The sequence below is a fragment of the Nothoprocta perdicaria genome, unplaced genomic scaffold (genome assembly GCF_003342845.1).
Source record: "Nothoprocta perdicaria isolate Ctin4 unplaced genomic scaffold, notPer1 scaffold_8, whole genome shotgun sequence".
In the NCBI taxonomy this organism is placed as follows: Eukaryota; Metazoa; Chordata; class Aves; order Tinamiformes; family Tinamidae; genus Nothoprocta; species Nothoprocta perdicaria.
Window position 1 is genome coordinate 2,992,411 of NW_020456087.1, and position 27,195 is coordinate 3,019,605.

Consider the following 27,195-nt stretch of genomic DNA (forward strand, 5'->3'; position numbering starts at 1 on the left):
TGCATGGATAGTTTAGGAAGAGAGATGCTCCAAGTTTTCTCTCGTATTTGCACTGTAATTTTAGAACTKTTTCCTAGAAAAAAATGTCATATTACTGAAGAAAAAAAATCTTATTGCTGGGAAGCTGTTCCTGTCTGGTTGCTCACCTCTGATATGATAGGCAACTAAACTCAGGGAACAAGAGATCCATTACATGGTTGGGACAGTATTTTTTTTTCCTCTTTCTCTCTCTGTTTCACCTTACTGAAATCATTTAATAACTCCCATTATAAGGTTTTGCTTAGTTATGCTGTGAGGTAATACTGTAATTGCTTTTAATGATGTTTATAAGCATAAAATCTGTATAGATGTTTCCTTTCATAAAATATATGTAATAGTGGAAATCCTGTAAAATAATATGCTGTGAATTTTCTCTTAAGAAAGTTGACGTTCGCATCTTATGCGAGGAAGTGCTGCCTGTGATGTTCTTTAGTCAACCATGAATGAGTTTTGTACAGTGTCCTAGACGAGAGGTAACTTCAGGAACTACTCACAAATCAAGAAGATGGATATGAGGAGGAGGAAGAAGACCCTGTGGATAGCTGCTTTTTCAGATGASTGACAGATGATGTGGGTGGCAGAAACTAATGAAACAATTTTTGTATCTTCACAGCCAGTATCTTGAAAATTACCTATGGATGAATTATTCTCCAGAGGTGTCCAGTAAGGCATATTTAATGTCAATCTGCTGTATGGTGAATGAGAAGTTCAGAGAGAATGTCCCTGCGTGGGAGGTAACCAATTTCAATTACAGCTAGAATTGACTTTGATCYACAAGTTGCAGCTTTTGCAGTCTGATTGCTTAAATGAACAGAAAGTAGCAAATCTTGCAGTGTTAAAAGGAAGTGGGAAGAATTACCCMAAATTTCTGTCACGGTGTTTTAAAAAATAATTTGTTCTCTCTGAGAAAACARTGGTCAAGTGAAAGATCACTTGGTGCCTTTTAGTGTGTGAATGCTCTGTTTTGCTGTGATGCCCTTATATATCAACAGCATTTGCTTTTTTAGGCACTTGACAAGTCTGGCATTTGGAGAGGTATTCTGCTGGAATAATTCTTTTTTTGTTGTTTTTAATGGAGGTAAAGGTATCACTGGAAGTCTACTGTTCTGTTTATCTCATAATGTCATGCTTTAAACCTGCAAGTATGATTTTTGTAGCTTTCTGATGTGAAATTTCCTGCTAAAGTTATGTCTTGTGTGACTTCCGTATGTGTTGTTTTATATAATAGTAGGTTCAAAAATAATTGATCCAATTCTCACAGATGACTCGAGATGAGCTAGGTAGAAATGCTCTATGAATGCCATTTCAGAGGCACACTTACTACAATAACAGTGCCAGTATTGCAGTGGTAAAAAGGACTGGTAACTCATGTGTGTGACATGAGCAGATCTGTACAGCTTTTGTTATGGCATAGGAACCAGAAGCAAAACGGCAGGGAGAGGCACCTTATCTAAATCTTCTGCTTGGTGGGTGACTGCCCATGAAGATATTCTGCCTTTTTTTTTTTTTTTTCCTGTTGAGTAGGGGAACCCTGAGATAGTTAAGGGTTAGTTCCATAATTGTAATTAAGTGAGGCTTCTACCTGCTCAGTTTTATCAGTTAATGAACAGCTGCTATGCTGCTGTTCAGTTATTTTGCCATAGTCCACATCAGGATCGCCATGTCTCGTGTCACGAGAGTACTAGTCTTGTTTTGTTTGTGCTGTCTGACTGTGATAAAGAATAAATGAAAARAATCTCTCCTTTCTGAGGTTTAAATGGATTTTAAATTCAAAGCTGTGTTATATGAATGAAGATTGAAATAATGTGTATGTTCTTGACTCTAAATTAATTTCCACTTCTATTCCTAGACATTCAAGAAAAAGCCAGAACACTTTCCCTTCTTCTTCAAGTGCATCCTGGAAGAATCTTTGGTTGAAAATGACAGTGAATTCTCTCTACATGAACAGACAGTCCTCCTACTTTTCCTTGATCACTGTTTCAATAGTTTGGTATGCTCCAGATAAAGAGTGGCTGTGCATTTGTGTGCTTAGACAGATTCCTTGCTCTTAGGGAAGAGACCAATGCAAATTTCTATTTTTCAGATTTTTTTTCTTGTGTAGAGAAGTCCTTTACCCCCGTTTTCTACTCTTGTTTTGTCTCTCTCACCATGTTTACTTTAGTGTGGTACAAGGWCATAAAAGTGAGAGACTCAAAACTTGAGTGAGCAGCACTTGCTGCCAGGTGCAATTTTAATTTAATTCGGATTTATATTAAGACAGTATTTTACACTTAAAAGCAGAATACTTGCTACTCTGTCATAKAGAAGACAGCATAATAGTGCATGTAAAAGCAAACTGCTATTAGACACTACACATATGGAAGAGAATAGTTGCTATAGTGTTAAATAATGAGCATTCAGATGTGAAGATTTAAAATGCTGAGAATATGAAGCATTTGTCCTTGAAATGATACTTAAGATGTCAGTGCAAGTTTCTCAGTAGATTAGGAAGGAAAGAAACTTTGTGGCCAGAGTTTCTGAGAAGAGGTGAAGATTTGAAACAACAGTTGATAGTACATGAATTAGGGAGAAAAGTTATTCCAGATAGTTATTTCAGATATAGAGTTATTTCAGATAGTGGGAAGACAGTAAATCATGTGGAGAAACTTGATGAATGAAGGGCAAAAGAGGGAAAGGGCAGAGTAAAAATTAATACAGAAATGACTGAAAAAAATAACATTGGTTCTCATCAGTTCCTRTGCTAAAATGCTTATGGGAATGGTACTCCAGGCAAAGTATTAAAAACTGACAGATTCCATGAAAGGAACTCAGAAAGTTGTCAGCAGTTGGAGTTACTGGATGGGATTATTGTGCATTTCCCTGTTAGGAAATCTGCAAAGTCTAATAAAGCGATGTAAATATCAATTAAAAAAATTCTAAGGGTAACTCCCACTGATCTGTTTTGTAAAAAAACACATGCAAGACAGGCACAGTAGACAATTTAAGATATTTAAAGGTTCCTTTTCTCTCTGTAACTTTTTAACAGGAAGTGGACTTGATCAGAGGCCAGGTGCAGCAGCTCATTTCCTTACCAATGTGGATGGCTCTACAACCTGTAAGCATGACACTGTAAACAGGCAAAACAGTCTTCTGGCAGTATGTGAGACTTGGAATACGAACTGTGTACTGGCAGCTTAGGAAGACTAATACAATGCTTTCTTCAATGCTAAAAGACCATATTTTATATGCTTGATAAAATTCTCCTTTCAGTTGGTTGTGAATTTTCATGTAATTGGATTCCCTGTTTGTTGCAGGTGTGTAAGTGTACCTGTTAGTTTTGTTACAGCTTTTCTAAGCTTGTAACTTGGAGACAATGTCACAGGACTGTAGGGGCTAAGAAGTAGAACTTATGTGGAAACAGAAAACATTGGAAAAGGGAGGGATACAGAAAGCCTGCTGAGACTGAGGGAGTGATAAAGAGCTGGGTACGCCACTCACGTATATGAACATTCCTCAGAAGTAGAATTTGAAGTTATTGAACCACAGTGCTTATTCTTTGTGCAAAGATTCCTGCACCTGAGTGACAAACTGTTCATTTTGTCATAATTTCTTGGGTGAGTCTACTAGGTAAATCTCTTGCTTGCTAGCAGAAATTTTCCTATGGCAGAAAAAAGTTTTTTCCTACTTTAGACTTATGTGCAAGTCAGTATGTTCCCATGTGTTGGAAATTTTTTTTTTTTAATTTATATTTTTTTATTTTTTTTCATTTGACTTAAAATCTAGGAAATAAAAGAAATAAGGCTTCGACATCCAAACACATTGAAACTAAAATGTGAAAATATAGTTGCTCTGATTCCTTTGTATACTTTGTATATTGAAAACATACAGATGTAAGATACAAGTTTATTTTGTAGAGTTAATGCCATGTGAAATGAAACATCTTAGAGTTTGTGAGATTTTTGAATATATTGTGGCTGCTTTTTATTGCTAACAAGAGTATAAGCTTTGATTTTATGGATTTCTTCTATGCTTATTTTTCTACATCCCAATGCAAATCTGTGCACCTTTACTTACAAGCTTGAACTAGTTGTGGCAGTGCAGTGATATCTTTTCCTCAGTTCCAGGAGAAATTACTTGATGTGATCTTTTTTTTTTTTTAATGAGCCATTTTGTTTTTGAATACAGAAAAATAAGATGAAATTTCATATCAAGTTTTCCTATATCACAGTTGAAAGTCTCCATATTAAAGTAACTTCTTTCATTATCAAGTTTTTATTAAACTGCTGAAAGCATGAAATTTAAAGTACAATTTTTTTTTTTGGCCGAAGTGTTCTGATATGTCATATTAAAAAGTTTAATTTTGGAATAGTTAGGTTTCAATAACCCAGTAGACCATTTAGCCATGGCTAGTAAATACTTGAGTAAGCTCTGTCTGTCACTATTGAATTCATGTTCTTCAGTGCTATCTGTTTAGATTAGTCTGAGAAAGATGTTTATTTCAGGGTGTTACATATTTTTCCTTAGTAAGGAAACTGGATGACACTTGTGTGAGAACAAAGATTCTTAATGATTGAATAATAATTTTTATCTTTTCCAGAAACGTCTGGAACAAGAATTGAAAAAGACACCAAAGCTAAAAAAATTCTGGAATCTCATAAAGAAAAATGATGAGAAGATGGATGAGAAAGCAAGAATGCAGTATGTTACAGAAAAAATCTTTTCCTGTTGAATCAAAAGCTGTCCCTGCGTTCATTATAATTTACCTAGGATAATTTTTTTGACTAAGAAAAAATGTATTGGGGGGGGGGAAAAGAAACAAGGATTGCAAATGAGGGATTGATCGTTTTTAGTCTCATGGAAACTGTGTTTTCYAAGACTTTTCATGCAAAATACTATTATAAGATATTTTATTTGAACACTGAAATTATGATATTAAATGTTAAAGCTGTAGGTTTAAAGTCACAGGAGAATATTTAGCTACTGATACTTTTTTAATGACATTTATCAAAAATTTAACTCGTATACAGATAACTAATAAATTATTTGAATAAACTTGTGTATGTATTACTAAAATAAGCTCTTTCAAATACTTTTATGTTGCTGTGTGGGTAAGGTGAGTCACTCTTTGACTTATGTGTAAGCAAGGGTACACAGCTTAGTGCTCTGTGTGATTTAAAAATGTGGGCCCTGCTAACCTGTCTGCTTTAGTGGAAAGGACAAATTATGATCCAAACAGTTTAGAAAGGACCTCAAAGCAAATAGTCATCTTTGCATAAATTTTACTATAATTAACCTAAAGGTAGGATAAACTTGTATTCTGTTTTTAAGTGATACTAACTCTTTTGTCATATATCTTGTTTTAGAGCCTATCGGGAGAGAAGATTTCTTTCACAGCTTATTCAGAAATTCATTTCTGTGCTAAAATCAATACCTGTGTCAGGTAACTGGTCCTTATGTTTATTTTGCTGTGTCTTTATCTTAAATTCTTTTCTGCTGCTGAAGCAACTATTCAATAGTTGTACGAATGAAGTTAGAGACATGATTTTTTTTTTTAAATGAAAAATCTATTTCTATGGATCTAATGTCAAAGTTAGAACTGAAATAGCAGAAGGTTGCTTTAAAACTCCTTGTGTTCAGTTGCAGACTTAAAAAATGTTGAATAGTGATATTCATCATAATCTGCTTATGTGCTTCTTACAGCACTAAATCATTGCAGTGCACATTTAGATGCTTTGTTGAGCAGGTGTTATAAATACATATCGTAATGCTCTGTTCTGTCAGTACCATTGAGTTATGGTTGGAACAAAACCCTAAAGTGAAATGTTGTAAGATTTGACTGCTCTTTACGTATGAGTCATTATGACAAGAAAATTGTATGCTTGCCTGATTTAGACAAGAGAATTGTTTGTACAGGAAGCTGTTAGCCTTTAAAAACAACAAAAAAAAACCCCTACGATTTATCATGCTAACAGTGTTGTATAGTTTGGGCAAAATTGCTTCCTGTTCTGTTTTTGCTCTTAAACTCTTAGAAAGCTTCAGCTCTTACCTGAATGAAATTTCTTCCTTAAAATGGGTTTGCACCTCTATCTTCCCACTTATGCAAGACCAGTTTTACAATAAAATACCTTAGCAGTCATATGGAGGCTTTAGAAAATAGATGTATTCATTAAAGCAGACTTAAAGTTCTGTTTTCACTTGATTCTGAAGGTTCCGTAAGAAATGTCTCAGTTTTCCTCAAGACTGTTCATGCTGCTCTTGCCCTAGTGTGATTGTATTTAAATACAGTTGATGTGGGCTGACTGTACTTTAACCTAGTAGCAGGTCCAATGGGGACTCAACATCAACTAAGCACACTTGTTACATACATACCTCTCATATTTAGACTAAAGAGATTTTATGGATGTGGAGCAAGGAGTGCTTTTATGAGCTTATGGTGGTTTAAATTATCTTACTTTAGCTGACCAGGCACACACAGTCCATTACAAGGCAAAATTTGCTTCACCCGCTTCACCTTTAAAATACTGCAGATGTTTTTAAAAACTGTAGTGAAGGTATATACAAAAGTGAGGAGATGTTTTGGGAACYCAAAATGAAATGTTTCTAAGAAGCTTAGCATTCACAGGCAGTGGGCTATTGGTGTATTGTTGAAGGTTGAGCAAACTTTTCTTTTTATGTAAGACATTGWCTGTTTCCCAGTGAATAAAGTTGCTGCTGAATGTCTAATTCCGCTACTTTCTTATGTTAAAAGGTCATCTGATTTGGAATTAAGGAAAGAATTGTTTCAGAATAARAGAAAAGTGTATTAATTATCTAATCTTATTAAGGCTACTTCTGATAGCAGCATTTTTTTATTTTGTTTTTAGAACAATTCAAATGCAAATAGCATGTRGTGTGGATCAAGTGCCATCTTGATCTGCTAGTTTGCTTAACAATTTTTAATTTGAATCTAGGTCCTGTATCTATGGACAAAGTTCATTATTGTGAGAGGTTCATTGAACTCATGATAGATCTTGAGGTAAGTTGCAAAATTACTTACRGTGTGTTTCCAGGTCCACTCTGCTATTTTTTTGCATGCATCAAATGTTACTCATGCTGTCACAACTTTGCAATATAATCATATTACCTGGAATAATAATGCATATGTTCATTTAATATTGATTTCCTATTTCTAAGTRGGAGGCTATAGCCATACTGCCCTTTCAGGATCTGGGTAGTAATATTTATATAAGTCAGACAAACTACTAGTGAAAGATACAATCCTGAATTGCTCAACAAGGAGGACTTTGAGAGTAGTGGTAGTAATTCTGGCGATTAATGGGAGTATATAAAATTTTAATCCATTTGTATTAATCTGAGACTCTTCTTCCTAATATTTTATAGGCCACTTAAAGTACMTTTCTTGAAGGTTATAGCCCCAGGAGACATATGTTGTTCTTAATTCCAAACTCTTTCCAGTTGACTATATTTCATTATTTAAAACAGGTGGTTGGATGGTTTTGAGGATCTAGGTTTGTTATAGAATAATGAAGAAGCCAAGTGAGATTTTGTGAAATTACAGGCAGATACTGAGAAAACAAGACAGTGTTAAACTTCACAGTACCAGAATTAAAAAAATAAAACCTCAGATGATAATTTCTCTCTGGACTAGCAGTTTATTTTAAAAATTTCAGCTTAAGACATTCTGAAATAGAATTTACAGCAACAGTAAGTACAGGGTTTTTGAAGCAGCTTGTTCTTGAACTCATGCAGGCTAACTCCTTTCCTAAATCCCTTGAGTAGTGTAGACCTGTAGTAGAAAGGATTCTTTCAATTAAATATCATTGTRTTAGGGCCATAATACACCCTAAGAAGAGATATATTGGATGTTAAGTTGATAACACCTATCATCTCTGACACTGAAGTAAACAGGTTTAGAATTTGGAGTGTATGAAGRTTGTTGTAGTGACTGGAACAATCACAGAAACTTAACTTAAAAAAACCAAAACTTTCTGCCTCAGTGTTTATTGTTAATGAGTTTTTTGCACATATTGAGACCTTTTGTTCAAGATATTTCTGATTCATGTTAATTATATGTACTCTAATCAAAACTAATTTGGTCATTTGAAAGGGATGACTTCAAGAAAAGCTCGCATACTTTTTTTTTCTGCAATGACTATGCATGGCAACTGATGCTCTCTACTAGAGACACTTGTTTGATGAAGTTCTTAGCACTATGTGATTTCTAGTTTTCTAAACTCAATCTGTAAATTCTATTGAGAACAACTAACTTCATTTTTTTTTTCTTGGGGTTTGTTAAGGGGTCCTGCCATTGGCTGTTAAACAATTTCCACACATAGCAGCTTAGAGTGTTCACATAGGCATAAAGTGGTGTCTTTTTTAGCTCTTACTCAGATTTGAAAAATTCTGAAACCTTCTTGAAATGGAAATATGAGAAACCAGCATATCTAAAGTTTGGAAGAATTCCTTGTACTAATGTAAGGTTGTGTATCCCAGGCCTTACTTCCCACACGGCGCTGGTTTAATACCGTGTTGGATGACTCCCACCTTGTGGTGCATTGTTACCTGTCAAGTCTTGCCAAGAGAGAGAAGGAGGGTCACCTCTTCTGCCAGGTGAGGTTCAAAGTTGTTGGAAATGCTTTTTCACTCTTGTGTGTCTCTCAGTATTGCCACCACTGTGTTTTATRTTCTCTTGTTCCAGAGGGAATGTTTCTGATAGAAGGAACTGCTGTTTTATTTAAATCCTTAAGATGATAGTCTTTTCTTACCTGTGCTTATGTGAGTCTGCTTTTATGTTTTTGGCTCTGTTTTTGAGCAGGTTTTAAACTGCACTGTTTTCTAGATTGCATGTTTATCAGGGGCATGCTTAACCTAGCATATAGCATAAGTCATGTCACTGATGCATTTTTGAAATGCATCCTTGTTTTTGAAATAAGACCATTTACAATGGGGCTTTTGTTTGTTACTGTCCTTTAAATTATGTAGCTAAGTGCTCTTGTGAACTCCTGTCTAGGAGGGTAATTATTTCAGTTTGAGGTCTTTAAAGTCTTGTATCAAATGTATTTAAAAAAAAAMAAAAAAACAAACTTCTCTAGCTATGGACTCTGATATAATTTATTTGAATTTTAGATGAGATTTCCAAACAAAGTTGTTCTGTGCATCAGCCAAAAATAAAACATAGATGCAACTCTTTAGTCTATTTCCTTGAGTACTTTGAGAGGCTGTTTTTTGTGCGTGATGCCTGGCCTTTTCCTGTGGAGGTGTGTTTTTGTTTGTGGTAGATTGTCTGTCTCGCTGTTAATCCACTAATTTATATGCATGATGTCTCAGCTTTTAGATATGTTGAAATTCTACGCTGGCTTCGAAATCAATGATCAGACTGGAAATGCTTTGACAGAGAATGAGATGACAACAATTCATTATGACAGAATCACATCTTTACAGGTATGAAGAGATTGAAGCGTTTACGGGAGAGGAGAAATATGTTTCTGTTAACTGAAACTGCTACTAAAATAGATGTTATTTCCAAAAGCAAAGCTATATKTTTTTTTCCCATGTTGATTTACAGATTTTTTTTGTCCATACTATCTTGAAGACTTCATTGGTACTTCATGTTATGTATGTAGATAAGGTAAAAATAAATAGTCAATATAGAGAACCTAAATAAAGTTGCAGTCAGGATCAACAGTCCTGTAATTTGCTCTACCAAAGTAAAACCACATTTGGTTTGATGTTTTCATTTAAATTGAAAGTGGCCTGTGTCCACTAAAAATACTCRGAGGAAAATTTGGTAAGAGTTTAATTTATGTTATGCAGTAGGTGGCACCATTTCTTCAAAATCTGCTCGCTTGCATAGCGCAGGCAGTGCTCCGTTGGACAAATCGAGGTCCAAGATCACCTGTAGTTACACAAAGATAGAGCTACTCTTTTTCAAATATTTTCTGATCACTTTTAACAATACTGAGGTCATTTTCATAAATAAAATGTTGTATCTTGTTGCTATTCTTAGTCTCCAAGGTTCATATTTGTCCAGTCATATTTTTGTTTTAGTGACTAAATTGGCAAATATTGATGGGAGGTGTTTCAGAAAGGTAATGGAATTATGAAGAGGTGGTGCTAACTAGGAAAGATGGAGATTTTACTGCAGCTTTTATGCTCTGGCAGTGTCCACAGAATGAATGCTGTGTGCTCTGAAGCAGAGGAAGCTTTGCTAATGTGTGAATGTTTAAATTGTTATTAATTTTTTTCATTAACATACTTACATTCATTTTTTGGGTGTGGGTGTTTTCTAGAAAGCAGCGTTTGCACATTTCCCAGAGCTTTATGACTTTGCACTCTCAAATGTAGCTGCAGTAGATGCTCGYGAGTCACTAGTGAAGTTTTTTGGGCCTCTCAGGTAAGTCATCAAAAAGAAATTCAACATGAAACTAAAGTTTTCTCATTATGTTTTAATTTAGCAAACTTCTTTTTTATGACTATTCATTCTAAGAAGAGCAATTAATATTTATTCTTTTTTATTGCCTTTAATTGAAATAGGGGGGGAAAAGGGAGAGTTTGGAGCCACTATGAGAAACTAGTAAATACTTTGCTTTTCTAATGAATGTGAGAAAGCACTAGTTTTGTTGCTTAAAATAACTTCAACGACAATTACCTTATACTCATTAACCTTAATTAAAAAAAATCTTGCTTTCTCCCAATCTGTAATAGAAGTAATAAATCTGTACTATTTTATTGACTGCGTTGTATTGACTGCTCCATGTTGCAGTACTGTGGTTAGTAGAGCGGTAGTCCGTATTTTGACAGACGCAGGGGGTGTGCTCTAGAACAAATATTTTAAGTAACTGTGTCAAGCTTAGAATCCTGGGCAGGAGTTGCTGCCCTTGGAAGTTGCTAGCTGCAGTTTTGGGGTGGCGGTGCCACCGCGGGCCTCGCTGAAGCGCCTCTCCGCTCTCCCGTGCAGCCCGGACGTGCTCCACCAGGTGGCCTCACACCTCTGCCTGCTGCCCGCCCTGCCTCCCGGCGCCCACACGGCCCACGAGAAGGAGTTCCTGCTCGAGCTGCTGGTAAAGCCATCAGTGCACAGCAAGTCATGTCGCACGTGCCYGTTTTCATCCGCAGACTCAAGATAACAGCCTGGTTTAGCAACTCTAGTCTTGTAAAGTACCCAGTTAGATCATTTTTGTGGGCCGCTTGTGAGCCAGCACAGTGTGACGGCGGTGATTTGAGTTCTAAGATAGTGTCTAAAACCTAATGATAAATTAGCTGTTTGGAACTCTTGATCTATTAATGTGTCATTTCTGAGAAACTACTGTGTATATGTCCGAGATGATCATCGGTGTTGATCAGCAACAATATTTGAATCCTCTGCTCTGTTGTTGTTTATTTAGTTACTTCTTGTTACCTTAAATATTATTACTAACACAGAGCTAGTTATTCAAAGTCTGTTGGGGTCTTAAGTTATTTGAAATCTCCTTTGCACATAATATTTGCTTTTGAAGATATTCTGACAATATCAGCATTATTATAGGCTTTTAAATAGTTACCAAAATTAGGATAGCACAGCTGGGTTTTGATCCTTTTCACTGAGTTATTTTTCCGTTTGATTCTTTCTTTAAAAATTGCAGATAGCTTCCTCAGATTTAGATGCTTGGTAATATATTTACAGATACCACGAGGAAATATTTGTTCAGATGACTTACTTTTATAGGTTTTTTCTTTTTTTTCTTTCACAAATAAGAAGCTAAGACTAGCTATTGCTAGATGGTCAGTGTTACAGTTAACTAATAAAGAAAAAGTTTATGTCAATTGTCTGCTAAGCCTGAATATCTTCAGCTCTTGTGCCATTTTTGGTTGGTTCAGTAACCAAATGATTGTTGGGCACTAGAACTGTGCTTGATTACTTGGACCAAGTTAATCTTCTCTTGTCAGTAGATGACTTCAGTTGTAATTAATAGAAAATAAAGCTTTTTTTAAACTGAGAAAATGGCGAGTAATAACATATATAATCACTGGACATCTAGTGGTTTAATACARGTTTATCAGAGATAGCTTTGTAGTCCCATTTCAACCTATGTTCATCTCAAATGCATCCTTTCTTCTTCAGGTTTCCCGTCATGAGCGACGAATATCTCAAATTCAGCAGCTCAATCAAATGCCCCTTTATCCCACAGAGAAGATTATTTGGGATGAAAATATTGTCCCAACTGAGTATTATTCTGGAGAAGGTATGATTGGTGGTTTGGTGAATTTGTGTTTTATTCAAATGGATCTTTGAATGATTTTGCAAGTTTAAATGCTGTAACTTTGAGACTGTAAATGCTGAAAATGAGTATTCCTGATGTCTATGTTCATCCTGTCTTTAGAACTTATATGTAGTAATTAAGCATTTTTCAGTCTTTCAGGGAATAGCCTTCTCAAGGCTTTCAACTTCTTCATGATTTCTGTTTACATCTTGACTCAGGAACATTGGATTTTTGTTTTTAACAATTTAATCTCAGAGCTTTTACTCCTAAACTGGATAACAAATGTGCTGTTACCACCAGTTGCTTCCTAGGAGTTTACTGTGTGATAAATCAGGCTATAAAKATGAAGGGCAATGTCTTTCATGCATGCTTTGTTTCTAAGCAAGTCCAAGAAGGGCTGTTTTTAAAAAACAAAAAAAGGCAGGAGGAGAATAATACTCATTTCAGTGTAAGAATATATGAATACTTTGAAATGTAGCACGTGCACTGTAGTTCAGATGTGCAAGGAAGAATCAAGGAAGTAAACTGCAGKTATGGCAAAGAAGGAAGGAATTTGTTACTTGGCAATAAACAGCATTTGTATTTTGTCTAATGTTTTTAAGACTGTTGTAATTTTTAAAATGCTAAATCTGTATCAATGCATATCAATTCCATATTCAAAGCACAGTACAAAGTATGTTTCTGGTTTGAGCAGTGAATGTTCTTTCTTCCACTTGTTTTTGGTTCACAGATGTAGGGTTTTTTGTTGTTCTTGGGTATATTTTCAACAAAGGATCTTTTTACAAACAGTCATGTCAATGTTACTTAGAGATCTGACCAAGGATTAGGTGTGTAAGGAGCACGTCTCCTTTGAGTATCATAGAAGTAGTTTAATGGTGATTTCAATTTTTTCTGAATAAGTTTTCCTGGTAAAGTTTATTCTTAAGAAAACTGAAAGAATCAGGGTAATCCTCTCTCTGGCTCGTGTTTCCTTGCAAGAGTGCTTGTAACTCAGAAGGAAGTTGGGAAGTAGGAGAAAAAAAAGTCTAGACAGCCCTAAAATGTGTTGCTTCAGGTCCTACCCTTTGCATATAAGTAGCTTTACAGGTCAGGTTTGTTTCTTGGTGATGAAAAATGTGTTAAAGTGGTGTGGTTTCTTTTTATTTTTTTTTTTAATTTTTTTTTATATCACCATTTGGCTTTCCTAAATAGAAAACTGTGTTACTGTGTTCTGTCACCTTTCTTCACTGAAAATCTCGGGTGAAATCTCACCTGAGAGAATCTCTGTTCAGGTTAGAGCCCATATGTGACATTTACACAGATTAAAAGTTTCAAGGATAAAGCTGCACATAAAGAATTGGAAATGGCAAATTGTTGAAAAATGTACTGTTTATTAGTTAGTAAGTCTTTTTGTCCTTACTAATTGCTGTCTTAAATGTTAAATTCACAGGATACCGTGTCCCATATTTTGTCCCATATTTTATTTGTATAAAACTAGTTTGGTGGTAGCCTACAGACAGTGAGGGATTCAGTCTTTAAATAGTTAGATATATATTGCCAGAAAGACTGGAAGCTCCTTTAATCATTAAACTAAACTTTTTTTCTTTTTGGGAGGGAGGGAGAGAAGAAAATGTATATGCACTGTTTAGAAAGAAAGCTGTAGAATAATATATTTAAATGTTTTCTCATATGTAGAATCAATGCCTTATCCCATCTTCTTTCTGTTTAACCATCAAATATCTCTTCCACTTCTTCCTTAGGTTGTCTTGCGCTTCCCAAACTGAATTTACAGTTTCTGACTCTTCAYGACTACCTGCTTAGGAACTTCAACCTCTTCCGGTTAGAATCAACCTACGAGATCAGACAGGACATTGAAGACAGCGTCAGTAGGATGAAACCATGGTAATAGTTACTAAGTGGCACAAACCAGTCAGCTTAACTTAAGTTGTAATGAAAACATACTTGAAAATGTCCAAGTGATGCTGTGTGCTTACTAAATGTGTAACAATTACCCTGTTTTACATAAAGGTACCATATTCTATACTAACTGCTTTCGAAAACTGCTGCCATCCTGAGAGATGACTCTGCAAGTGTTCATTTGTATCCCAGTAGAGGTGTGATAGACATTATGTTGGATGCTAACCAACAGCCTTTGCTGTATTAACAAAGATGAACTATACTCAAAGTTCTGAGCCTTGACTGATTTGTGTGGATACTGGAACCTATATCACCGTTTTCTCTGTTGTATGAAAAGTGTTGCTGTATGTTCTTCATTTGCCCTCTGTCACATTATGAGCTCTTTAGATTTTGGGGATTCATTTGATTTCATCTCTTTCTGTATGTTATCAACCTGCCTGTTATCAACCTCTCTCTGACTTTGGTATTTTTTTTATAATGCCAGCATGAGTTGCCTTCATTTTTTTTGAAAGGTAAAAGTAAGTATATTCATGTTACCCTTCAGCTCTAAACTGAAGGATGATACAAAGCTAGTTCACTAATCTGTAAAATTAAAGCTTSTACTTTTCTCCTTAGAGCTTTCTGTGGTATAATATTCACAATGTAAGTTTTATTTATGTGTTTTATTTTAGGCTATCAGAGTATGGAGGCGTGGTCTTCGGTGGATGGGCTCGAATGGCCCAGCCCATTGTCTCCTTCACAGTGGTGGAGGTGGCGAAGCCCAACATTGGGGAAACGTGGCCCATGCGGGTGCGAGCGGACGTCACCATTAACCTGAACGTCCGCGACAGCATCAAGGATGAATGGGAAGGTACTGGCCTGCTGTGAAATGGGTTCTGCAAGTGGGGCTTCCTCAGAGYGTCCTCCTTGACTTTGTTTTAAGGAAAGGTTTTGTATCTGAGTTGAAGATTTGCAGGTTTTAATGTGCTGTTTGAATTATTCAGATTCCAAATCTAGGAAAAAAGAGAATTTCCTATAGGAACATTGAAGATGATTAAAGTACTAATCACTTCACTAAGGGAGTTTACTGTTTCACACAGATACTGTTTCAGTTTGTGAAATTAASCTGTTAAAGGTAATGGGAAAGCTAGCCTATAAAATGAATGTGCATGGTAGTAATGTCCCATTGGGAGGGTAGTGGGGAAACATGTAATCTGTCTCATATACAAATGGCAAAGACAGACTTCGATTTAGTTCAAAATAGTGTTTTTAGTCTTCAATACATCTGACAGTACAGTCAGCATTTCCTGACAACAAAATAACACTGTGYTTCTTAGAAGTATCCCCAGGTGTTACTTTTTTGTTTGGGGAGCCGGTATTCAGTTAACTTCGTTGGCAAGTGACTTGGAAACACATATTTGTGCTTGGATTATCAGTAAATGTCACTCCCTTCTCTTTTCCTAGATAAACATATTAGATGTGCTGGAGGTGCCTAGTGTAATTAGAGGTCACACAACACACATGCAAAAAGATGGAACATGGGATAAATGCATCAACAGATAGAAATTTGGSAATGGAAATTTCTGTTCACATGGTTTCTCATTAGTGATGTTCAGAATATTGATGTCAGGTTAGAGGATGTTGGCTGGATGATGTTACCCCGGAGGTATCAGCAGGTCTTGTAAACTTCTGTATGCCTTCGGTCAGTGAACCAGGAGCTTTAATGGTAGCGAAGTCATCATGACTCTGACGGTAGTTTGACATCTCGCTTTTTACACAGGTTAGCAGAGCATTTAAAGGAGTTACCTTGAACTTGGGACAAAACCCTGCAGCTCTTTTAGAATACACTCTACACCTTCGTTCTTGGCCTTTTCCTGTCTCTTAGTATGTGGTCCTCTTTCGTTCATCACATGGATCGGTGTTTCAGTTTTGTCCAAAACCTCCCACTTCTGTGTTTGCCTCCTTACAAGGACATGTTCTGTTACAAATCACCTTCTTGATTTTTTTATTCACTTTTTTAATTATTTGGAAAATACGTTGCCTTTTCATATACTTCAACACTGTATTGAGGGTTTATAGCATGTGATATTCCTTTATCATTCATCCTTCTTCTCTAAGATCAAATTTGAGAGACCTTATGATTAAACAGGTAATTTCTTACACTGCTTCTGATTCAGCAGAGTTTCTGATTGCTTTTAAGCTCTTCAGGTTGAGATTTTATAACTTAATGACTTGGCATGGGATGGAAAGACTTACCTGGTGAATTAATAGGGTCAACACCATGAAATTTTATATCCATATGTTCCTAAAATCAGATAGCTGCCTTTGATGTAGTTATACTCTTCAGTGTTTTCTCAGCAGTCTTTTTAATGTGCCTTTTTTTCCTTCATGTATTGATATTTAATTGATGATGGTAAAACTCTAGCATTCATTAATAGGTCATGTCCTCTTGGTTGCGAGCTTATAGGAATATCCTAGAAGCCAGTATCCTTATTATGGCATTAATTTATTCCTTATATATTCACACGCGCATACGCATACACTCTTACAGCAGTGCACTTACTTTTAATTACTTGAGCTGTGGTTTCTGAAATGATAATGCTTTAAATGAGATGGTATTCAAAGCTATTGATGAATCGGGACTTGGAGGAAGAAATGTCTGACAAAGTTGTGATGCAGCTGCTTTAAGAAGGATAATGATAACCAATAAGTAACAAATTACCTTTGATGAAAGGGATCCTTCTAGTGAGGTTCGGAAAGAATCTCTTCTTGTTTCTCTTAAAAGTTTCTGTTAATCATGTAAGGGAATACAGCATTTGTTCAGTAAATTTGGAAGGTTTCACAGATCTGTGGGAATCTGCAGGTATGCTGCAGGAAAGGATTAGCGTTCAGAATGACGTCAGCAAATTGGAAAAATGGACATTTAAAAATAGGATGTAATTCAATAGGGATGAATATAACATACTAAACTTAGGCAGGAGTAATCCATTGCATAAATCCATGATGGGGAAATAACTTGTTAGGCATTAACTCTGCAGAAAGAAAAGAATCTGAGTTCATGATGGCTCAGTAGCTAATGTGACTTAACAACAATATTTTGCTGCTGAGAGAAGAAGAAAAACACTTGGCCAGGTCATACTGGGATTTATGAACTGGAGCAGAGTCTGGAAAAGAGATGACTTGGCTGAGTGACCGTCTTTCCATATCTGGAATCCTCACAGGTTTRGGGTCTAAGAGTAGTGGAAAAAGCAACAATATCTTGTGATTCTGGGTCCACTAAGTTAAAGGTGTATGTAAAAACAGAAGACTTTGTGCTCTGAACAAATGCWTTTTAGTTTAAAAGCTTTAAGTATTCTGCTATATGTATTTTATTTAAGGAATGGAAAATGGAAAATAGTATTCAATCAGATTACTAAATGTTCCTCTCTGGAATCAGGTCTGCGTAAACATGATGTCTGTTTTCTGATTACGGTCCGTCCCACACAACCTTATGGCACCAAGTTCGACCGACGGCGACCTTTCGTTGAGCAGACTGGCCTCGTGTATGTGCGGGGCTGTGAAATCCAGGGCATGCTGGATGAGAAAGGGCGTGTTATTGAGGAAGGTAGGTGCACCAGAGCTTTCTGGAAGGCTCTTCTTAATTAGCGTAATTGCTTATTTGCCTACTTTTTAAGTGATGTTTGTTGCATTAATTATCTACTTGTAAAAGCAGGCCAAATTCAGAAGTYGTCCTAAAAAGGGTGAATTTGATGAAAATATTTCTAAAAACAAAATCTATTTGATAAAATAGATGACATTTAAAAACACTATTTGAAATGAGTTAAAAATGTGGAAGAAGAGAATTGTACTGCCATGCAGAAATGAGCTTCAGTATAATCATGCCTACATTCTGTGTCAGAAATRAATGTGGATTGCTTATTTGAATGATAATCTGCTTTTTAGCACTGCTTCGGATTATAATCTGTTTGTTTCATTATGGGCAGGACCTGAACCCAAACCAAAACTTAGAGGAGAATGCAGAACATACAGAATATTTTTGGATCCAAACCAATATCAACAAGATATGACCAACACAATTCAAAATGGAGCAGAAGATGTATATGAGACATTTAATATAATAATGAGAAGAAAACCAAAAGAAAACAATTTCAAGGTAAAGTTATTGGGTATCAATTCTTAGAATTGAAGTTCATCTGGATTTGGTAGGCGCTGCTAAGACTTGTTGCTTTTAGCTGTGGGCAGTCAGACAGGCTTTTCAGACCAGTTCAACAGCCTTAAGAGCGAGAGCTCCTGAACTGCAGGAAAATTGCCCAGTAGAACTAAGCCCTGGAGCAGCCGAGAAGCAGAACCCTGGGCACTGCRGAGGGGAGAGTCTGGCACAATCTTCTTTGCTCTCTCCCATCAGCTCTTTATGCACAGGTTCGTACACAGCCCCAGCCTGTGTTGCTTCGTGATCTTATTCCTCCTACGGTGCTGCACTCTGCATTTCACTTTTTTGAACTTAATGGAATTTTTTTTTTGTTTGCCCATTTCTTTAGCCTATTGAGGGCCTTCTGACTGGCAGGATCTCCTGCATCAACCACTCCTCCCAGTCTTTTCTTCTGCAAGCTTGTTAAGGATGTGCTCTGTTCCATCGTCCAGGTTGTTAATAAAATTCCTTATGCTTTTGAGACCAGACAGCTTTTCTTCAAAGTCAAGCTTACTGAAATGAGAGGCATGAAAGGTCTAAAAGGGAGTTTAGTCATCTGCATTGATGTAGGACCCTCATTGCCTGTGTAGATGTTGTATATTTACACAGAACTGATGACCATATTACTTAATGTCCTGAAAGATACAGTGCAAGTGTGAAAAGGGCACAGAAATACACCCTCTGGAACCAGCTGCATAAATTCAGACAAGTGGGATAAGGTTCCATGCTCTGTTATGTGCAAGTGTCCTGGTATTCATATTCCTTATACGAATATAATTTTGCAGTACTTTTAAAATATTTTCACTTGCAGAACTTTTAAAATATTTTCACTTCAAACATACTGTCTTGTAGAAGGCTTGGAGAGGACCTGTTTGCAGAAATTTATCTGATTATTGATTAAATGTGAATTTCATTCACTGTAAAGTCAGGCTACAAACTTGGAGCACAACTTGGAGGCAATTTTTATTTTGTATGCGGGTTTTGAATTTTGCCTCTTTCTCCCTTTGAATGTTCAAGAATGAAAGCATTACTGATGACTGTGATGTTCCTTCTGTCTTTACTAACAGTTCAGGAATTAGATTCCATGACCCTCATGACACTAATGGTTTGTTATATACATTGTGTGTGCAATGATATCAGCAGAATATATAGCAACTGATTCAGATCTACCAAACACCTGTCAGTAAAACGCTACTACATGCTGGCATCCAGAAAAATTTGGTTAGTCTTSAGGATGTCACATCTTGTCAGGAAGTAGTCTGACTTTCTAATGAAGTGGGATTTTTTGTTTGTTTTCTCTTGTAATTTACAGGCTGTTCTGGAAACAATTAGGAATTTGATGAACACGGACTGTGTGGTWCCTGACTGGCTACATGACATCATTCTTGGTTATGGAGACCCAAGCAGTGCACACTACTCAAAAATGCCCAATCAGATTGCATCTCTGGATTTTAACGATACTTTTCTCTCCATTGATCACTTAAAAGCCAGCTTTCCTGGATATGATATTAAAGTAACCGTTGACAATCCAGTTCTTCAGATACCTCCATTCAGGTGATCTGAAAATTTCCAGTATTCCCTATCTGTTAATCTCGCAGTACTCTCACTGTAGCACATAGTCAGATGGAGGAGAGTTTACTGTTGGAAGTGTTCTTTCTTGTAAGGAAATATGTACATTAATTTAGTAGAAGGTTTTAAATTGTTACATAGCAGAAACAAGCATACACTACGGAAGCACTTAAGACCATCCTCTGCTCTGCTGTATGCAATCCATTACTTGTACGCTGTTGGAGAATAGGGGACTGGACTGAAGAACAAAAAAGTGCGCATGATTTCCCTTAAAAGTTAGCAACAGTTGAAGTTTATTTCTTTTTGAAAGAATAATCTGGTGTGTGTGTGCGTGCGCATGCMTTTTTGCCCAGGTTAGTTCTTGTGATGACTAATTTGCATTTTGGAGGAAATAATCTTTCAAGCTTGTTTGAAGCCCTGCATCCATCTTATTGATGTCAAGAATGTATAAGTTTCTAAAAATAAYCTGATGTAGTGAATATTCTGAAATGTCTACTTAAATTGTTCTAGGATAACTTTCCCAATAAAGGGAGGTAAAGGAAAGAAAAGAAAGGAAGAGGATGGAAATGAAGATAAACCTGAGGAAACTAAAAGATTGATTGTAGAACCTCATGTCATTCCAAACAGGGGACCTTATCCATATAATCAACCCAAACGGTAAGAATTGCATGAGAACGTAGGTACAAGTGCTAACGGATAGGTAGCTATTCTGTCTGGGTTGTGTATWGGCTGTAAAGGCTGTAAATTAAAGGTTATTTTGATGTCACTGCCTCCCGCCCCCTCCTCCCCCCCCAATTTCTTCTGTAAGAATATTTTGTTTTGTATTTAGAATAACATATTATTCTCTTTATTTTAAATGAATCCATTTGGAAAATATGTTGGGAAATACTGGTTTTCAGTATTATCAGAACTTTTAATATTAACTTTTTTTCTTCATTATCTCTCACCTATTGATATTTTTGAAATATTTTATAAACAACTGACAATTAAAGAACTGTGAGTAGGCTTATTTTTRTAAGTAGGTAAAATACTTTTTTCATAATAATGGACTTATATAAAAAATTCTACATAATGATATAAATGCTATTGAAAATAAGGACATTAAAAGCTTAGCTTTCTTCTCGATTTATTTTAAAGGTAATTGGGGATATAAGATAACTTATGGCAACAGAATGCTATAGTTTCTTTGCCTGTGGCTGTGCTTATGGATCCCATTCTGCGTTCAACAAATAGCTTCTAGGTGTTTTAAAGCTGAAGACTTGCACTTAAAAGTGTAAGTCCAACGTGAACTCCTAGTTATGATATCTCCAGGAGTGACTGGGTCAAGRAAGGATCATCTAGATGGATTAAACCCTGGTCCTTATAGTGTATATTCTCTCTATAAATTTTATGTTATTATTATATATATTTTATATTCTCTATTTATATATATGAGAATATATATTATATTCTCTTAAACTGTAGAGTTTATAAATTTATATTCTTTTTGAGAGAATATACTGATCAGTGTATTGCTCTAACRTAGAAAAGGAGAATCATAACTAAATTCTGTAATCATTTACTGCATTCTCTCAGCAAATACCAACGACTTAAGACATCCTTTCAGGTGGGATGATTTTGTTGTCAAGTAGACACTGATCTGCTGTCTTGTGTAGAAATTGMAGGATTGGTGAGTTGATAAAGGGGTCACATTAGCTGTAATGATGGCCTAACATATGTTACAATCTTTTGATTGTAAGTGTGTAATTCCGGAGAAACACATAACTTTTTCATTTAAATCAAACTTGTTAAAACAATGGCTTTTACCAACYGCTAGCAAAATCTGTGAGCCTTTTGACCTTGTTTTGCTTTGTTGCAGCAATACTATTCAGTTTACCCATACTCAGATTGAAGCTATACGAGCAGGAATGCAACCTGGGCTAACTATGGTAAGACTATTTTTAGGGAATCTGTGCTGTAAGTTCTGCTAGTGACTCCTTAGTTGCTTAGCATGTGAATGGCTTTTCTGTATTTGCTGCAGACCTCTTACTCTATGAATCTCTTACTCTTTGGACTACTTGGGCATTAATGCTAATTTTTAGCTTTTGAATTAGTGTTCGTTAGCACCAACTCCTTTCCTCCTTCRCTTTCCCCTTGTCTTTTTGCCTCTACCTGAATACTTGCGGCACACAAAATAAAAGGCAGAGGGGAAAAATAACTTCAGGAGCTTTATCTTTTCTCATTGTTCAACTGATTTGCCCAAATGTAGCTTTAAGGTCTATGGAAACTTAAGTTTTATCATTTTGTAGTATGTAATTGGCACACCAAATACTAGGTGGGTCTTGAGGTAATGTAATTGTTTCGTGTTTTTTTTTTTTTAAGTTGGATTATGTACTGTTAATTAATATCACTGAATCTTTGGTCAAGTAGTAACAATGCCTTTCCAGTGTTAATGCACTGTTAACTGCCAGCTGCCTCCTTTTAGACAATTTTACAGGGGAAAGTATTTTCCTGTGTCAGCTATTTTGACATTTTATGTAAATGATCAGTATGTAGTTTACTAGGTAGGTCAAGACGGCGAAAAAATGGCAGTCTTTCTTTTTGAGGATGCGTGTCTTATTTTGCAATAGATAATCTGGGTTTTTTTTCTTTTTCTGTGGGAGRAACAAAGGAAACTGTTTGGAAAAGCATTTATACAATGTAGACCTACGTATATATTTGTCACCAGAAGCAAATAGATTTACGASAAAGAAGCAGGCAGAGTCTTGCTCCGTTTTGAATCTAGCTGAGGTTGTCTACTGCAAGCATGATCTCCCAGCAACTTGTAATTTTATGCTGATGCAATAAATTTGCTTTTCTATGCTAAATACTGTACAAATGACTTTGAGATGGGTTAAAATATTTCAAGAGTAAAAATTCTTAATATTGTTGGTATAATTGAACCTAAAAAAATACCAACTATATATATATTTTATGGACAGCTCTAGAAGTTTGAGTAAATGAAGAGACTGGAGTCATTTTATATCTACCTCTAAAGTGAAGGGCCCTTCATGTGCTGGCTGACAGTATTCCTCTTATGCAGGGCAGGGATTTATCGCCAGGCTAAGGCTTTCCCAGTGTACTGCATGCTTACAGAAGCTACCTGCTAATTGTAGGTGAAAGACAGTATCTTTGTCACTAATGCTGAATTTCTGTCATGTTGGATTGCTGTTTTSCCTGAAAGGCTCTATAGCTTTCCCCTGCAGTAGGATCACGAATTATGGGGAGATATGATAATGATGGTTTCCTTGTTTTATTTTTAGGTAGTGGGTCCACCTGGTACAGGAAAAACTGATGTAGCAGTCCAGATAATATCCAATCTTTATCATAATTTCCCAGAACAGCGAACGCTTATAGTTACCCACTCTAATCAGGTAAAGTATATAAAATTTTCCTTTAAGAACAACGGATGCTGAGAGTAGTTTTTTTGATTATTTCAGTTGTTTCTAACAATGAAAACTGGAGCGGATTTGTGTACAGTTTATGTGCCAGCTTTATAATATGAGAATACATTTTTGAATTTCAAGTTCATAGTTCTGAGATGTATGTGATCTTTTTGGTTATATTTAGCCGCTTGGGGGTGGAAATTAGAAAGTATTTTGAATATGTGTCAGCACTGGCTTGCAGTTGCACGCTGCCCGCACGCAGGCCAGACTGGATTTTTTGCTAATGAGCTGTCTGGGTCTCTGCTCTGTTTTTATGCTTCCAACTGAAGACATAAATGGTAGCATGTCATTTTCAGCTGGGTRTTTATTTATTTATACCTCCCCTTCAGAAGAAAGGAAGACCAAATGCTGCTAACTCATTGGCTTTTAAAATAGAAAAATATCTTAAGGATTCCTGTTCTATAGCTGCATCTACTTTAGGAGGATTTGGCTGTAAAGTCATCTTTTTTTAGTAAAGCAGCTGTATCTGTTTCCCAGTCCTCCTAAGAAGTTTATCCTTCATCAGCTATCTTAATTAAACCTGGAAAACGTTTAAACACTGTCCTTTGGAGTGAGCTCAGGAGCTCACAGAGTCTGCCAGAACGTGGCAAACGGAGCTCACGCCGTCGCTTTGGGCAGCCAGTCCATTAGGCCTGGGCTGATGCACGGCAGGYGACCGTGGGTCAAGGGTGAGTGAAAGGTAACAGAGCTGAAAGAAAGGGTTGAAAGCCCAACCATGTCTGCTGGGCAAGAACATAGGGAACTATTTTTTGAGGTAGATGGGTAGCAGTTTTTACTGGACAAGCTGKATTAGCACATTAAATTTTAACTGTACTTTGGAAATAAAACTCTCTGTAGTGTTGATGCACTCTCAGTAGTGTTCATTCCTTGTATTACTGTCACTTGCAAGTAATACTTATGCATGTTTATCCTTAAAATTCCATAACTTGATGATCCAATGCTTGCTGCTTACTTTCTGAAAAATACCTGAATGATGCTGTTGCTAATAAGCTGTTAAGAGAATTAAAGTGTTTTAAATCACAAGCAAGATATAATGGAATATGGTGTTGTCCTGTGGCCCACCTTGAAGAGTTCAAATGGGCAGATTTGTTTTTTGAAATTTGAATGGAGATCTGGCATCAGTCAACATCAGAAAACACTCTTCGAGTTTTTACTGAAAGTCAATGAACAGAAGGGGTTCAAAATCACCTAACAAAATGTGTGTTTGCAAAGTGTATTTCTTGACAGTTTTATTAACTAATAATTGTATAAATCATTTTTTTCTAATTAGATGGTTGAAAYCATTTTTAACTTTCATGTAAGGTATGCAAAGACAGCTATTTCAGTAGGCTCGTTTCCTCTCTCAAGATTAGGAGGTCTAGTTTCAGTGTTACCTTGAAGTTTGCTCTGTCTTCAGTTGTTACCAAAATAGGCACCTATTCTAGGTGGCTCATCAATAAATCTTCAGTTTTCCTTACGAGAGCCTCCAAACTTCTAAAAACTACTCTTTGCTCTGTTCTTGTCAATCTTTAGGCTCTGAACCAGCTGTTTGAGAAGATCATGGCTCTSGACATTGATGAGCGTCACCTCCTGCGTCTGGGTCACGGAGAAGAGGAATTGGAGACAGAGAAGGATTTCAGCAGGTGAGACAGAATTCCTATTATTGAATCCTTTGCGTAATTGGAACCAATCTGTATTTAAGAATTTTAGACATATTTTATGTCACTGGTAAATAACACACAATGCTTTCACAAGGACACCTTTCAAATCTTTGTCAGCGCAGAGAACAAGCTCCTGTAAACGTTTGTGTGTTGTGTGTCACTCCTTAGGCTGGTTCATGCCAGTAGGATTTCACACATTCGTAAGCATGAGCAGGAATAAGGGCCACGCAGTGGAAATAAAAGACTGGTCCAGTACAGGATTATTGTAGCAATACTTTTGACCTTTTTAAAAGCTGTGGTAAAAGTTAAATTTAGATGCTGGAAGTTGGTTTGTTTGTTTTTTTTCCGAATTTTGGTTCTGTGACATGATTGCTCTAGAAATTTAGGAGTCAAAATCCCAAATCTTAATGAACTAATATCATGGCAGGTAGTTATTTAGTAGACTTAATATATCCTGTGAACACTAATGCTACTCATTGTATTTTTTGTGTTTATTTTGTTTGCGTGTTTTTGAGAGAAGGAATATAGTCATTCTTTTTCAAAGTAATTCCAGACCGACAGGACCCTACTGCAAAGTTGTAGGCTCTGGCAAGTCCAGAGAGAGGGACATGTGATGTGGGTCCAACATTTTTGAAGGAAGAGACGCTTATCTCTTATTTGCCTGATTTTAACTTGTTTAAGTTGCTTCTAAATTCATGGTTTTTGTGTGTGTGTCAGGCTGCTCTGGAGTGCAGCAACACTGCTTAAAGGGTTCTTACTATTGGAAACCTCTTTTGTTCCTTTTTGCTGGCCGAGCAGAAGAGGGTRGCGTAAGGACCTAAGGTGGAGAGGAGCTCATTAAGAGGGTACTGTTATTTAAGAACAGTAAAAGGAATTTTTTTTTAGCCCTGGATGAACAAATATGAYGGGGCATGTGATGTGAATTATGAGGAATAAGAAGAAGCTCAGAAGTGTGGAAATAAACTASTTGCAGTCAGTTGTAATTATGATGATGTTGAAGGGGAGAAAATAATTCAACATTCCAGAAGTCTTCACTGTCGGATCTCCTGCAGAAGGAACTTGTTTTTTCCAGTTTTAAAACAATGTCATATTCAGTTATGCCTTACTGAATTAATATTTCCAGCTTTAATTACTCTTAAGTTTTCAAAAGAAGACAATGGAACACGATGTGATTCCCAGGGCGCATTTTGTTTTATTTTCTGTCCACAAAGCATATTTGATGAATAGTAATTTTAATATGAATTTGATTTTTTTTCTCAAGCTTTTATTTACATATGTATTTGTAAAGCAAGTGTTCTGCTCCTCCCTTACCACTTGGCTTTCAGCCACTTTCTTTGATTTTTTTTTTTTTTTTTTTTTTTTTTTTTTTTTTTTTTTTTTTTTTTTTTTTTTTTTTTTTGTTCTTGGCACCGCTTTCTGTGCAAGCGAGTGCACGGATGAGGAAACCAGCCTCTGACGGAAGGGGAATGAAGGGTTTTCAGGGGGCAGCTGTGCTCCCCTGCCTCAGGGGTCTCCTCTGTGGCTGCAGACCTGTGTAAGTAGGCAGGCTAAGCACTATGGCAAGGCATTTTACAAATGGCTGAAGAGAAGTAGCCCTATGGCACTGAAACTTGGAGTACTACGTTCCAGTTAGGATTGTCCATAGATCCTTGTGAATTTGCATATTCAGGTATGAGGTGTAATATGCAGTAGTTTCCAACCTATATTTTAGAAATAGGTTAGTTTTTTTCTGCTTTGAGTATGTTATGAGAATATTCTAATAATTAAGAAGGTCTTGAAGTGGCACAATCAAAGAAACTTTTTCTAGAGTAAATGGTTCTTGCAGCTTTTCAAATTATTAGGCCTRGTCTGGATAGAAGTAGCCAGCAGGTTTTTTGGTTTGYTTGTTTTGTTTTTTGTTTGTTTTTTACACTGCGTAGCTTGTGTGTGGGATCTTGCGTTGTGATATATAGAAAAACTATAACGACATGTTACATTTTATCCCATTTGTAGATATGGAAGAGTTAATTATGTCCTTGCTCGAAGACTTGAGCTGCTACGAGAAGTTGGGCGATTACAGGAGAGTCTTGGAGTCCCGGGAGATGTTTCTTACACTTGTGAAACAGCTGGACACTTTTTCTTATACCAAGTAAGGGCTGAAGCACTTTCMCATAGACTGTATGACCTCAATATGTTATGAAACATGCTGTAAAAATTGGAGC

At 36.3% G+C, this 27,195-nt stretch overlaps 1 protein-coding gene across 1 annotated transcript in view; it reads left to right on the forward strand.

The window, feature by feature from the left end:
* The window catches only part of AQR (aquarius intron-binding spliceosomal factor), a 45,023-nt gene that overhangs the window by 4,032 nt on the left and 13,796 nt on the right, over nt 1-27,195 (forward strand). Inside the window, exons 5-25 of the mRNA XM_026051768.1 lie at nt 653-773; nt 1,889-2,029; nt 3,065-3,133; nt 4,616-4,716; nt 5,382-5,458; nt 6,969-7,033; nt 8,512-8,628; nt 9,346-9,459; nt 10,308-10,411; nt 10,976-11,078; nt 12,119-12,239; nt 13,997-14,138; nt 14,825-15,003; nt 17,569-17,736; nt 18,116-18,285; nt 19,634-19,875; nt 20,401-20,547; nt 21,749-21,818; nt 23,172-23,282; nt 24,867-24,976; nt 26,987-27,122. Coding sequence (XP_025907553.1) covers nt 653-773; nt 1,889-2,029; nt 3,065-3,133; nt 4,616-4,716; nt 5,382-5,458; nt 6,969-7,033; nt 8,512-8,628; nt 9,346-9,459; nt 10,308-10,411; nt 10,976-11,078; nt 12,119-12,239; nt 13,997-14,138; nt 14,825-15,003; nt 17,569-17,736; nt 18,116-18,285; nt 19,634-19,875; nt 20,401-20,547; nt 21,749-21,818; nt 23,172-23,282; nt 24,867-24,976; nt 26,987-27,122 — 2,608 coding nt within the window. The remainder of the gene's footprint in view (nt 1-652; nt 774-1,888; nt 2,030-3,064; nt 3,134-4,615; nt 4,717-5,381; nt 5,459-6,968; nt 7,034-8,511; nt 8,629-9,345; nt 9,460-10,307; nt 10,412-10,975; nt 11,079-12,118; nt 12,240-13,996; nt 14,139-14,824; nt 15,004-17,568; nt 17,737-18,115; nt 18,286-19,633; nt 19,876-20,400; nt 20,548-21,748; nt 21,819-23,171; nt 23,283-24,866; nt 24,977-26,986; nt 27,123-27,195) is intronic.